A 16,155-nucleotide genomic window follows, 5' to 3' on the forward strand; every position below is an offset into this window, starting at 1 on the left:
TTTCTTCAATAAAGTCATTAAAATTTTTATTTGTTACTTTTAAGCATTGTTCTAACTATTTAAATCATTAAAAGTTCACTAAAAAATAAATATATTAAATTAAATTCTTACTTGCTTATTTTATAAAGTATCTGAAAACGATGGTTATTTATAGGAAGTGCCAACTGAATGAAATTATTTAGGCTATAATCTCTTAACTCCAGACCACAAAGTGGAATAATTTCATTCAAAAAAATCTTTTGTACTGACAAATGGTTTCAGATTCAATACCCGTATAAAGATGAATAAATAGAAAAGAAAAACTTCAACATATTTAATTACGTTTAATAATAATTACTCGTGATGTAGATGCACTCGAATGCTTTGTAAACATAATAAATACAAATCACCTTAATGACTCCACTGGAGAACACTCTCGAGGTTCTTTAAAAACAAATTGAAATTATCTCAGTTACGTATTAACCTCTTCACACCTGATTTAGTTCCACTAGATGAAAACATTCAAAAGAAGATTATGTGTACAGACACAATTCATATTCCATATTTAATTTATACATAACCATGTTTAAAAAAAACATTGTTTGGAAATATTTTAATAAACATTTAATCAGTAAATTTTGGTTGAAATTAATTATGAAATACAACATTAAGTTCAATTCAGAATGACGCTCGTTTTCGTCATCGTGTTATTTTACCAAGTATTATTTATTTTAAATTTCAAAAGTAATGCTTTTTTATTTTATTTACATGAAAAATAATGTTCAAAAAATCAATAAAAATAAGAAACAGCTTGTGCCCCTTTTTCAAATTTCAATGTCCCAAGGAAACAACTCTATAATGTATATTAAGCTTCACATACGGTGATTAAAAATGATGCGGAATGCAATAAAACACGTGTCACAGTAAATTTTAAGAAATAGTGGTATTCACGTAGAATAACTTTTTTAATAATGCGAAAAATCCTCATTAAAGCATCAGATTTTGTTTACAATGTCTATGGGGGTTTATTAAATTATACGTATTTGCGTGTTTACAGAGCATGTTGAAAAGGAACTATGATTATGTTTTTAGACTCTAATTTGGCTTTATCCAGAATATTACATAGTCATAAACACGTCAACACATTTTATTTATTTTATCCGAATCGTTAATAAAACGTACGAGATATTCGCGAAGTCGAAATTGAAACATCTATTTGATTTTCTGTGTTTTGAAGGTTAAATTTGACAAATAACAAAATATGCTTCATTAATAATATAATATCAATGTCAGTATTCTCATGTGAAATATTATTTGCAGAAAATGTTTTCACACTTGCGTACTGTTCAATATTGAATTAAACAAATACAATGTAACATGGATTTAAAAAAAAAACGTGTAACGATACAAACTCATCCAAAAGTAATTAAAATTATATTCACAACATTTTCAATATGTACCAATCGTTCATTTCAAATACTTGTTCATAAATCTGGATTATCTACTATTAGGAGTTGTTTTTACATTATTTTTAACATCTCAACATTTTTTTTATTTGTTCGCGAATTGTACAGCTTTACGTATAAAAAAGATATAATAAGCAGTAGTTACATTAAAAATAATAAACATTACATTACATTAACAAAAATAGTTACGTTAAAAAAGCCAATTAAACAATTCCACATTTATATTATAAAACTATATAAAAACATTCAGAGATTTAAAAAAAAGGGTATGGTTCAAAAAACATAGATGAAGAAGAATATGGAAGTCGGGGCAAATGAATTAAGTGGTCAAATTATAAGCTTAAATAAAAATTTTAAATTATATTTTCTAGCGTTTCTAAAGTATGTTAATATAATCCGAGATTCGGAGATCACATACAAATAAAATAGTTTTTGCTAAGTAAAAGCATTCCTCATCCCACCATAGATGTCTCTAGTGACTCGCACACTGTCACGAGTTTGATGAATATATCTGGAAGATTCAAGAATTTGAGTAATGTGGTTGTCAATCAGGGGTAGAATTAGTGAAAGTTTAACGTGTGTAAAGTGATCACTTAACCAAGCCTATGACGGTCGTAAACCCAGTAAATGCCCAGACTTTCATTTTCTTCTTCATCTGTGTTGAGATGTCAAAAAATAATGTAAAAAATTAACTCCTAATTGGAGATAATCCAGATTTGAAGACAAGTACATATTTGGACACAATCAAAATGTTGTAAATCATCTAAATTAATTAAAAATTATATTAAATAATTTATATTCAATGATCCTTCCTATAAGTACCTAACGGTGCAAAAGGTACTGCATCATACCTACATGATTCCAACTTGATCGTGTATTACGATCTTTAAGTGGAGCGCTTTATTTATGTTTTAAATAATTAATATTTAAGGAAATACTGACCATTAACGTTACAATCCGATTACAAAAACTTTGTTGGAATGAAGGATAGCGATAGGAGAAATGACAAATATATTAAAAACACTTAGAAAATAAGTCTTTACCGACTTGGTTTTGCAATTAGCAGGGATCGTACCCAAAATGCCAGTTATGTAGTGGAGTGTCTACCCAACTACCTGCGGGATTGTCAGTGATATATTGTATTTGATAAAATATATATGACGCAAATAATAGAACTCAGCGTGTGAAAGACTAAATCTTATTTTGGAAAATGAATCTATAAGGAATCGTTTGAATTATAAATAATGAACTGCTTTAATATTATTTTGTATCACGGACCTTTTTAGCGATTGTAAAAAGTTATTCCCTTTTTAATTTATGAAATTCAGTGGTTTTCTAGGAAGTATTTACAATTCGAAAATTATTTTGTATACAAATCCTGAAAATATTTATTTTTATTTTACAATAACTCACCTAGATGTCGCTTTAAACTCACACACGAAAACTTAATTTAAACCGTATAAAAAATATAAAATTTCCTTAAAAATCAATTAAACGGTATGGATATTCGAAAATATGGAACATGACGTTACTCAAGTGTATAAAGTGCAAATGCTCAGTGTCTTCTATATTCCTTATATTTGAAGCACTAACTTTGTGATTTTCCATTTTATAAGTAAAATGTAACTTTGTTTTAAAATTACTATAAATATTTTATTTTAACTTAATTATAATACCGGTTTCGAAGCCAACTTCCTTTGCTGCGAAACTGGTAGACATTATAATTAAGTTATAATTAAATATTTATAGTGTTTTTAAAACAAAGTTACATTTTAATTATTATCTTCTATATTCCCTTTGCATGAAGTTTATTTCTACTTTTTAAGACTACTCTATAAGAAAATTAATTATTAAAAACGAAAACAAAAAAAATATTAATGTTTTTTTAAATTGTAAAGCATTAACTTCGTGGTTTGTACTTTTTACTTTTTTACTATTTTTTAAAACAAAAATGTAACTATATAACCATTCAACGAGAATTTGACCAAAATCTCGGTGAGTGGTTAAATAATGTATAACAAAAACATTTTATAAAAAAAGTAAAAACCGTAAAAAATAAAAGCTTGTATTTTTGCGTTTTTGCATATACGTAGTCAGTTCTGCCTCTGTACATCGATATGCATATTGAAATGCATACATTTTGAAGTAAATTTAATCAAATGGCGGATGAAATTTTTTTTCTGTAAAACTTCTATTTTATAATACTGGACAAGTTTAATCTGGTTCTACTCTAGTATTTAACATTTTGTATAAGGTCAGTACATTTCCTATGACTACTTACTACACCGTATTTGTATAATATCGATCACATTGTACATTATGTAGATCACACCTGATTAATATTTGGTTAAAATGTAGAAATTGAGTGATCTTGAAACAAGTGAATCTTTTCTTAGCGCCTGAAAATTCAGTACCACCTGTCCGTCAACAAACATATTGTTTATTTTAGCTCACTACTTGTGTTTGTTTAATGGAATTCACATCATTATTGAGTCTTTGGAATACAGATTATAAATATATAGTCAATGTGAACGTATTTTTTTTGCAGACGATAATCGATTACACATCGAAAAAATTATAAAATTTAAAAACTCGACAAGAGTTCATGAATATGACATGTATTGAATTAATTACATAATTGAATCAAACAATGTATTAAAATCAAAATAATGTGTCATGAAACACAATCAACTCAATTATTATATTATCGGTATTTATCTGCCTCCGTAGTGTAATGATCAGCACGCTCGGCCACCGTTCTGGAGGTCCCGGGTTCGATTTCCAGGTCAAATAAATATAGTGATTTTTTCACCCTAATGTTTATTCAGTATTACTGCTGATTGCTTTCCTTTATGTGTTAACGATCAAGATAACACTGCGTTTAAATGACGCAGTGCCCTATGCACCATCGGGGTGCAGATAAGGGTTTGAAGTGAAGAATTGATATTGTATTTTACATTCATATTAGTTATTGATATGAATTGCTCTGTAAATTTACCAAATGCATTACAATGTTAAATTTACAATAAAGTTTTAAATTTTAAAACTACGCATAAACAAGTTTCACACTTCTAAACTTAAAACAATAAAAATATCAAACCAAAAATACAAAAGCTTTCAGCTACTATTTGCCGAACCAAAATTTATATATTTTCAGTGCGGAATTTAATTATATTTCCCATTCCAATTCGTAGCACTATTGCCTTTATGCAAGCTATTATCACGTGAAAAATGATCTGCATTCTTTCGGAATTTCATCGCTGTAACCTACAACCTCCACCCTTTTAATAAAGAGTCACATTTGCAATATATGTATACGCCTAGCTGGAAGGCTGGATGTATTTAAATTTGTAACATAAGCTATATAATACAAAAGCTGAAACAAACACTATCGTGAGCCTCGCTTTACGTTACCTTTGTGAACGACACCTCGTTATAACATTATTGTTGGTTGACCTACATGTAATTCCCTTGTTTAGATGCATATGATCGTACCGTGTGGATATCTGGTAATTTGAACAGCGGTTTTATGTCTTTATATTTTAGAGTCTGTTATTAGAGAGCTTAAAGTATAAATTTATAAAAAAAGTAATAATACGAAAACTGAAACAAATATTATTTCATGACTCGCTTCGTGTTACTTCTTTGATTAATACATTGTTATAACGTTATTATTTATTTTATTAATTTATGTATTTTGATTTCTTTTAACAATATTTTTATATATTTTTTATTAACGCCTCATTAGGCAGAACCCGTGAGGAGACGTTCATTTACTTTATAAGGAAAATATTATTTTTAATTTTTAATATAACAAAATAAAATAAAAATTAATTTATATCAACAAAAAAAGTATAGTTAGTATACTGAGAGTTTGCAAGTATAGAACAATAATACTTTGGTTCAACTTGGAAACTAAACAAAATACAGTAAGAATAATATGCAGATTTGATTCGCCAAATGGTCTAGTGAAAAAGAAGAAATATGTTTTAATCCTTTTTTAAAAGGGTAAGCTCATAAAAACATAAGGTAAACCGAGAAACTCTGAAAAAATATATGGAACGTCTATGAATTATTAAAGTACACATATTTACGTATACAGGAAAACCGAGAAAACCTGCCATGATCAAGCACTTCAAATACTCGAAATTGGTCAGGTCAGAAGTCAGAAATATTATTTGTACTAATAACAACAATAAAAAGTTTAATTGTGACGTTTGTTGAACAAACAAAACAACGGTAAAGGGCAAGATATAATAAGTTATTTAAAAAAATCGCATTGCGTTTACACGGGGTACACAGCAAAGGATATTTATTAGAATAATAATGATTAAACTGAATTACGGGTTTTTAGTGGCTTTTTTATCCTTTTTGTATGAGTTTTTCGTTGCAAATTCAAATTTTGATAGGAATGAAAATACGGGCCTATGAGCTTGTAACATCTTTTTAAATTCATAAAAAGATTAATGAATTATTTATTTATTGTTAAAACAATAAATGATAAATTAATTATATTAAATGATAAATTGCTCATTGTGCTTTAGATTTTGAATATAAGTAAATATCAACATAGACATATATGTAAATTGCTAATTTATATCGGTATCTAGTTGTCAAGATTTTTTTTTTAATGTGAGGAAAAGATTTCCATCTCAGGTGTTTTGTATTTTCATCGTATTTTACTGTGGGATAAAATATACATGTATGACATACATAAAACTTGTACTCATCTAATAATTATGTACCATATTCGTACCTGCATTTGTGAAAAAACCTGTGAGAGGAACAAGAGGGGAGAAAATTGGAAAAGATCAAAGCTGAAGTAAGCAAAGAAAATTACAAATACTTTGGTTAAAATGTAAATAAAATAAAATAACATGTCTGCGCTGACAATAAGTGGAATTTATCCAATATCTATATTTATCGTAAATTTTGTTCAATATACGATCAATTACTTATGTATGTAGAATAAGCAAAGCAGCATCAAAGAAACGCATTAAATTTCTTATTAAAAACAAAATAAACGAGGAACACTCTTTCTTTTAAAGGCAATTGTTCTCTATATATTTTAGAATATTACACAATAGTTTTGTATAATTTGTTAGTTCTCATTTATTTTAATTTGATATAGGGCCTTTATGGATATAGCGAAATATAAAGATGATCGAATAAGCCTTGCCTACCTGAATAAAGTATTTGCGTTTAAAAGAATGTTACCAAAAATATCATTATCCCGCAAATCACTAAATTTCAGCTTGTCAAATATTTAAACTCTTTTAAATATTGTCGAAGTTTAGTTCATAATTCATACTCAAATACGAATTTCATAAAACAAAAATTACCTCGTTTTGCATAATAATATATATCGCCGGTAAAATAGTAAAAGAAATGGGGAAAAAATTATCTAAATTGTATTTTTATAGAAGAAAACACCTTACTGGACTTAAAAAGGATCGAAGTTTTAACTCTGTAGTCCTCTCTTAATAGACTTCTGTACCGCAAACCGTTTATCTCCACTTTTCAAAATCATTCGCATTTTTTATTGAGATAAGTAGCAATTGAGCAATGCTTCAGTCATCTATTAAATGTGGTCTGTTTATGTATGTATCATGCTGGACTCCTCCTGGTTTAATGTATGTACTGCATATTGTCAATTTTTTGTTTATTATTATATTTTACATAAACGGGGAATCTCGATGAATTATGAAAATTATCACGAGAAGGAAATTTGAATGTTTTGCGTATGTGTTAAGTGATGAGTCATGAAAGGCGTCACTTTCCTTCTATAAATAAACATGATCGGAAAGATTTAAGGAAGGGGAAATATAAAACGAAAATGCGACTTGTGACTCAGGAACGTTTAATAATGGACCGGAGTAGACACAGTCCAGGACTTGTTTTGCATACCCAGAGACAGGAAGTTGACTGCAAAATTTACAGTTAATTTCTAGTGTTGGAGTGGAACAAAAAAATGATACATCAAGTATCTTCACCAGGTACTTTGGGAATTTAAGACGTTGATACTCCGTAGGTAGTAGTTGTGTAGTATTTAAAGAAAAAGAACCGGGGCGCTTTATATCTTTAGTGACGTCAACACCCTCTCACCTGCCGTGTATTCTCATCTGAACTATGATGTATTTTTTGACCCCTTGAAGACGAAAAACGACCCTGTTCAAACGAAATCCGAATCACTCTGCGTTTAGAAAGAATGTAGCTCTAGCGTGAATAGATCCATGCTTTGTTTAAGTCTGATAAAGTAAGAAATAAAGAAATCGGGAACAGAAACAAAATAGCGGATATTATAGATCGTGTGGCAAGTCCGCAGTGACAATGGGTGGGATATATTGCAAGACACAAGATGGACCCCAAATTTTTGAGATGGATACCTTGGAAGAATAAAAGAGGCGTCGGAAGACCTCGAAAAAGATAGTCTGACGACATATGGTAGCCTCTGTGAAGGACAGAAACTAGCTGCAAACAGCAACCGACTGAAGGAAATGGAAGGATACGGAAGGGGCCTATATTCAGCAGTGGAGGACAGAAGGCTAGGGAAGATGAAGAAAGTTAATAGACCAGTTGAAACCTTTCTTCATCTTCTACGAACCCTTATCCGCACCCCGATAGTGCATAAGGCACTGCATCATATAAACGCAGTGTTATCTTGATCGTTAACACATGAAGGAAATTTGATCAGCCCTCCGCTTCAGGTACCAGTCCAGGGTAATATTGAATAAATTTGAAAGTGAAAAAATATTTTATGACCCTCCTGGGAATCGAACCCGGGACCTCCAGTACGGTAGCCGAGCGTGCTGACCATTACACTACGGAGGCGGAAAACCTAACCTTTAGTAGTCCATCTATCGGTTCCCACTAGTCATTGTTGAAATTCTTCTAGAATTTCAACAATGACTAGTTGACTAGTTTAAGATGTCCCAAGGCGTTGAGCTACTTTCCTCTACTCTACCCGACTTCTGCAGGTATTCTCGGTCCATTTGATAACGACGCGCAAAACCATATTCATTATGACGTGTCCGCCGGTAGATATGTCGAATGTTATCTCACCGCTAGAGGCTCGCTACATTATGGGTCAGTTGTTCAAACACAGTTCCATAGCTATAGTCCCCGCCGAGTTGCGAGAGTATTGAAGCGGAGTCAATATTTACCTCTGACTCGATCCGATTGGGCTTTACTTCTGTTTGTGCAAATGCTTTACAAAAATTATATGTTTTACACGTCATTCTTAAGGCCACGTAGAAGCCGAACTATCGACTACGTGTAATGTCGTTTTAGAAAGATACTAAATTATTAACGTTTTTTTAGGATATCAATAGTATAGCAAAATTCATTTTATACAAGAAAAAAAATACAATTTTGAATTACTAAGAGGGTTTTTTCATGTTACGCGATGGAACGGCGTTCCGGCACCTTTTTTTACGGATATATTTTATTTTTATTTTTTATTTTTTATAATCAGTTAGACGAAACAATGTTTGCGCTTACGTAATTACAATCTACCTATCAATGATAGGAAAAGTTGGTTTACATTCAATTGAAATGATATTTGAATATAATTTTTGTAGAAATAAGCCTGACATGAATTCCGGGACGTTTTTTGTTTAAAAAAAGCTCTTATTACTAATATCATCGTTTTAAGTCGGGTCGTGATAATATTCGGGTAATTTAAATAGTGTCAATTTTACGAAATAGCTTTTTTAAAGTTCTGTCGTGAACATCACCGAAGAATTGTACTCAGGGTTACGTGGTCCGAATCTCATTATTCCGAAATTTGGTACTGTTTTCAAACACAGGTTTTTTTGCATTCATAAAAGTAGTTTTACGTATGTTTCAATACAGGTTAAAACCAATATTTTTAGCTTTTCCACTTTATTTTTATTTGATCAGCGACCGGGTTTCGTCGTTACCGACATCATCAGACTGGTCCAGACAGACCATCAGACAGACCAGTCTGATAATGTCGGTAACGACGAAACCCGGTCGCTGGTCAAATAAAAATAAAGTGGAAAAGCTAAAAATATTGGTTTTAATCTAATAATATATTAAAAATGCAATTCCATCACGAAGTGTCAGTGGATAATATAAATCTTTCAATACAGGTATAACACAGCGTGTTTAAAAAGCATGTGTTTGTTGTAATTATTTCTATATTGTATTACTTAATTCATATTTTTGGTTACTATGAGTAAAAAAATGTTTAATACTATTTATATACATTCGTATATAAATATTTGAGAGGAAAACTTTATTATATTCTAAAAGTATAAATCAAATAACTCAGTTACTAAGTACACGTTTACATATATTTTTTTATTAATGAAATGTGGACAAGTTTATTTAATATCTAAATAAAATGCATCTGTTTCTTAGGAAACAAATGACAAATTTACTTCTGAAGATGATAATGATGCAGAACATATTTCTTACTCTGCATTCATTAAAAAAAATGTTTTCAGATCGAAATATATTTTTTTAGCGCTGCAATTAGCTCTCAGTCACACGACCGAATTATTGAAATAATGAAACGTTGCTAATGATGGAATTCTTAATTTTCTTTTTAACGATTAGTTAACGTTAAAAAAACTAACGACTCTACCAAACGTACCGCCTAATGTCACTTTACATATCGTATCACCGTTTCCATCTGTTGTTGCAGAATCGAAAAAAGGCTATACACCATATATTTATCATATTCTTCTACTTCTAACCCTTATACACACTGCATCGTATAGAAGCAGTGTCGATCGTTAAATACAAGAAGGAAAAGTGATCAGCCTTCCGCTTCAGGTACCAGTCCAGGGTCATATTAAATAAATATTAGACTAAAAAATTGCTAATATTTATTTTGACCCTCTTGGGAATCGAGCCCGTGATCTCCAGTATGGTAGCCTAGCCTCATAATCACTAAACTATGGAGGCGGACAAAACGATACGTTACAATATATTTTATCATTTTTATAATCTTACAATCTTACAGTCTTTGAAATTTTTGGAAAACATAAATGAATTTCAATTATTGATTCGGCAGACATTTTGTGGAAATATCTATCCATTTTTAATTGAAGTTTTACTTGATATATATTATTAATTCTTAAAATCTATTGTTACACGTGTTTCGATACGCATCAGTTTTAAATACCGTTACATATGGTGTGCGGAATGCGGAAAAGATGCGAAATGTATCGAAATACGTATCAGGGGAGAATATAATGATTATCACTAAATGAGTGTAGGATGTAAGGGATAAGGATCATCCAATTTTTTTAGTAAACTTTCGTTTCAAGGTAAAACTTTTAACAATTTTTATAAAACATGAGTATTTATAATTGAATGATATTTGAACTACTTACCAAATTATAACGATTTCATTAATTGGTTCGGCTATCAGTTTAACTTTGTAAATATTACTTTTTCTTTGGTAAATACCATTATTATATAATATTATTAAATTAACAATTAAAATACTTCATGTGTAACCGTGTAACTCCTATGGTAAAGCATAATTTGTTACAATTTCTACTAATGTTATTTTCTAATGGTTTACTTTATCTCAAAGTGATTTTTATTTTATAGTGAAGAAGGGTGTCTACGTCCAAAATAATGTACGTAAAGGTAATACTTGATATATGAATACAGCTTGTGTCAAGTAATTTACTTTTAAATTACCTAACGAAATGTAAGGAAGATTAATGTAATACTTGTGAAAGAAGTAACCATTAATTAAATTTGTCCATAATAGGAGGTGACCGAATAGGATGAACAAATTACATCATCAAAAAATAGTAGGATATTTTCAATAAAGCGGTTTAGAAATTAACGTATTTTTTAATGTAGTTCATAGATGTACTTTAAGAAAAGTTTTGTGTCCAGTACTAAGTTATTTTTCCTTTATATAGATAGATAAAAATAATAATGAAATGCTTATTATAAAATAAAATAGTCATTATTTTACAACTTGTAAAATATTTTACTTTTGTATTATCACTACAACAGTAGAATATCACTAGTTAATCCCTAAATAATGTTTGAACGTTAATTCTGTGAATAGTCTACTGAAATAATCCCAAGTGTCCAAATTAAATAGGATCGTAACAACACTATGTTTTTAGTTATTTATTTTTACAGCTTTTTCTATAACTTAAAACACAAAAAAACGTGTTTTAAAATCACTTGTAGCCACAACTAAAATTATACCAAAATTAAAATTAAACAAATTTAATTGAAATACTTAGCCATTTTTATTAGTATCTAACTATGCTCAAGTTATTATAAACGTCAATATACTTTTACAATAAAACATGCAAAATATTTTTATTTTCTTTTCGCTGGGTTATTATTTTATTTGAATATTTAAAATAAAAACAACCGCAATGCCAAAAACTTTACTAATAGGTACTCGTAAATAACCATTTAATTTCTTCTTTTGAAACAAAAACATGATTTCTTCTCTTCCTGGCTCCATCCTAACATATCTTCTTTATAGACTGTTGGGGCGAGCTCTTAGGCAACGTCACCTAGGCTATGCCTTCGAATCATGTTTACTTTTTGCAATAATGCTCATATCTAAGGCTTTGAACATATAACACCGCATTTTTCATATAAAAAATAATAAGTTGTGAATTGACGCATAAGTCAGTTTTCTAATGGTGTAATTTTTGTTTTTTCAGTGGCAACACGTCTAGGGAGACGGACGAGGCGCCGCACCTGGGCGGGCTCGCCGACGCCCTCGGGGGGCAGCACCCCCGAGTCCCCCCGGGCCCGGGGGCCCCGCCCCCCGGGGCGCCGCCGTCCACGCCCGGCGAGCCCCACGACCCCTTCAAGGACATCCAGCTGTCCATGAAGGTCCTCATCAGGGACAAGAAGAGAACAACGTCCGTCAACAAGGTGGTCGTGCGGTCCTTTGAAGATGGAAACGCGTTCAGATCTGATAACCCGACGATCACGGACATGATGGATTTGGACCCTTCGTAAGTTTTTTTAAATTTTTTATGTTATATTATTATTATCCGGCACAGTTCACATGCGCCATGGTATAGTTGGGCAGAAGCTCACCATTTGCACAATTGCACGCTAGCCATTACACCACGGAAGCGGATAAAATTAATTGAATGCAATGTTAATTCAAGAAATATTAATTATTGGTTTGGGGTTTAGTGATGCATTCTATCCGACCCTTTACTTACTCAGCCACGCTATCTTATTTTACCTGAAAAACCCCTGTAAAATACAGGCTTTAAGAGTTATTCCTTTTTTTAGTTCTCGCTATCAAGAAACCTCTGGAAAGATTTAACGGATCTTCTCTTCTTGTTTTTTTTTAAACTTTATTTTATATCTTTTCACCTAGACTTTGGAATTTTTTATATAAATACTGTGCACATTTCGTACTTTTGCAAAAAAATATATGAAAAATTACACTTAAATATTTATAAAAAATTTATTTGATGAATAATTTTTGCTTTTAATATAAAGTGGCGCGTCAATAACTGCAATTGTAAATCAATGAACAAAACAAGGATGAAAAGTGTTTGTTTGCATAAATGTAATAAATTAAAATACGAATTTAGTGAGGAAAACATGTTTTGGCCACCTCGGCTCCAGTTACCGAGAACGATTCTTTTAACTTCATTTTCAAAAACAAATTCAAGTAAATCGATGCACATATCTGCAATAACTAATCATGATGTTTTGAAATCTTGGGATACTTTAAATTTAATAAAGACTTTAAATTTAACATTACTTGTCTGAAACTTATCCACTTACATGAATTCGTTATCGAAACATTGAAATTTTGTTCACACAGTCCCCGTTTGTAACAGGAGGCGAGATGGCTAAATGGTCAATATCATACGTAAATTTTCCTCTTAGACTCATAATATAGAAACCCGTAAAGGTTTTTTTCTCATTGATTTAAAATTGCATTCTATGCAACATTATTTAAAAATATATATTTCAACTTACTGTTATAAAATAACTACACTAATTCCCAAAAAATTATATTATAAAAATATTTTTTTAAAATTCAATGAAATATCTTGAGTTTCAATCAAAACATTTTATTCGTAGAAAAGTTTTTTGCTTTTGAATAAATAAAACGTTTCGTTCATGTGTACTTGATGTTGTTACTTTAATGTATCAACATAAGAAAAAACCGGCGAAATAACTATTAAACATACCTTTTCAGAAATATATTGTCAAAACCCAAAAAAAACAACAAAAATTGCAAATTAAAAAGAAAGAAATAGGGGTTTCGATGTCTCTATATTCATCGTTCAATTTCATAATGTCCCGATATTCAATCGACAAACGTTAGGTATAATAATGTATCATTTTATTGATAACACTAATGATGTTAAGACGTTCCCTCGCGTCCCCTTGTAATCGATGCGGAAAGTTATCGGTTCATATAATGTTTATCTTGACTTCTATTGCCTATCATTACTTCGCCAAAATTGCTGAACATCACAACACGTGCTGAGTGGATGGACTCATAAATAGTCAATCGTAATCTGCCATAAGATAACTTACATTTAAAATGTTTCAACGATCAATAAACTCTTATCAGTGCAAGTGAATATTCAATATTCACAAACTGATATCGTGACATCGCCACGTAATGAGAACCTATTATTGTGCTAATTATTTCCTACATTGGAAATTTTCTTTAATTTCATTGATTGATTCGGAAGTCACTTTGTTGTAAAATATATCCATTTTTTATTTGAGTTTTACTCAGTAAATACCACTATTTCTTAAAATCCCTTATGACACGTGTTTCAATGTATTCCGCATCATTTTCAAACACCGTATGTGTTACGTTTATGTTAAATTTTAAGATATAGTGGCATTTACTAAGTAAAACATAAATTAATAAACCGACTTTTTTTTAAAAAAAATTTCGTACCTAGGAATGTGATAATTTTTATTATTATTTTGTAAGAAGTTTTATAAGATTTTAGAATTCATTTTTGATAACAATACTATTATGTTATTATTATTTATTGATTATTTCGTTGTATTATGTCCATCTCTTGCAAGTATTTAAAAATCGTTAAACACAAACATCGTTTGTTTTTAAGTTAAGACAAAACGATGGAATTTTAAAACTTGTAATTAAAACAATATTGTAAAATTGTAAAATTAAAACAAGTGATTTAAAACCTTGATGTTTCATAGATTAACAAAAAATTCTTTTCATTTTTTGATATATTTTTTAAATAAAGCAAATATTAAAATTGTCCTTGAGTTTATTAACAAATTCATATATTATAGGGATCTATTCGTATAATACAATAGTATGTGGGTATATTGCATACAGATAAATAACATAAAAATTGTTAACGTGTTATATGAATTTTGAAGTTGGGAACTGACATTGTCAATTATATATTTTTATGGGATCAAATTAATGGACAATCTCTCTCGGGAAATAAGGAAATATAATAGAATTTTACGATGGCAATTGATCCCGTTTGATTGGAAAATTACTTTATATACTAGAATTGCGAAGGAAAAACATATGCTGAAAAAAACAACTAAAATATTAAATGTTATTAAAAAATATATGATAACTTAGCTTGAAAATGACTTTTTTTTACTATAAGTATGAAAATTAAACTAAATGAATATTTGTTATTGTGTTGGTTGCTTTCTTCCTAACCTATCGTGAAAATTTTGGCCCCCTCATACTAGTTAAGTTCGTAGTTAAAATTAGCTATAAAAAAGTTCTTTATAAAATGCTACATTATAATATGATATGACAATTTATTATTCCTATACATCTGTACGTGTATCAACATTGTGTTTTCAAATTAATGTAATCGTTAGCAAAATTGAATTCTTACGGTAACTCACATGTATTACATTTAATATGAATCAATTTCGATAGCAACATCATCCTGAGTAACTCTTGTACAACTTGAGATTTCATTTCGAATCAAGAAAACAATGCCTATAATAACGAAACCCTTAAATATGATATTTCCTTCTATTCATCTGTAAGCATTGTCATTTGATTAAAGTTCTGATTAAGTAACTCCAAATCATTTGTGATTCGTAGAATAAAATAATGGAAAAATTCTTTCTACCTATTTCCCGACCGAGGCAAAAAGAAAATTGACAATTTGAATTGAGTAATCTCAATTATATTTTAAATTAGAAATTTTATTACGGGTAAATATAGATAAACCTATCGCGTGTTGGAACGTCGCATATTGCCAATATGAGATTTGAAAATACCTGATTCCTCCTTAACATTCCGTGATGTGGAGATGTTTGAATTTATTGAGTTTTCGAATAACCAAAAAAAAAATAACCCGTGCACATGTAATTTTGTTATTTATTATCTCCCATGCGGCTTCTTTGATTTAATATGAATATTTTTGTACCATAATGAATTACCGTATCATCTTTTTTTATCGAATAATATTATTATTTAAACACCTTTTGCTAGATTGCTTTTTCTTGTCTCGTGCTTTTCTGTTGCTTTTAATAGTAAATAATGATGATATTTGCTAATAAATTGGTATATTTTATATCACTAAATTGCTGTCATAAAGTTTTTGTTGTTGCTGTAATTTACTTCAACAAAAACCTTATACCAATTTATGGCAATATAATAATAATAATTATAATTAAAAAAATAAAATAATGACTTATCTAAACGACCCTGCAGTTCAGTTGAACGGATACTAGACTG

General features: G+C 29.9%; 1 protein-coding gene across 1 annotated transcript in view; it reads left to right on the forward strand.

The window, feature by feature from the left end:
* The window catches only part of LOC148301208 (extracellular serine/threonine protein CG31145), an 82,522-nt gene that overhangs the window by 4,173 nt on the left and 62,194 nt on the right, over positions 1-16,155 (forward strand). The window contains exon 2 of the mRNA XM_088273573.1: positions 12,128-12,427. Within this exon, the coding sequence (XP_088129699.1) occupies positions 12,128-12,427 (300 nt within the window). The remainder of the gene's footprint in view (positions 1-12,127; positions 12,428-16,155) is intronic.

This window comes from Brachycentrus maculatus, unplaced genomic scaffold (genome assembly GCF_059751285.1).
Source record: "Brachycentrus maculatus isolate JH-2025_06_01 unplaced genomic scaffold, ASM5975128v1 h1tg000589l, whole genome shotgun sequence".
Taxonomy (NCBI): domain Eukaryota; kingdom Metazoa; phylum Arthropoda; class Insecta; order Trichoptera; family Brachycentridae; genus Brachycentrus; species Brachycentrus maculatus.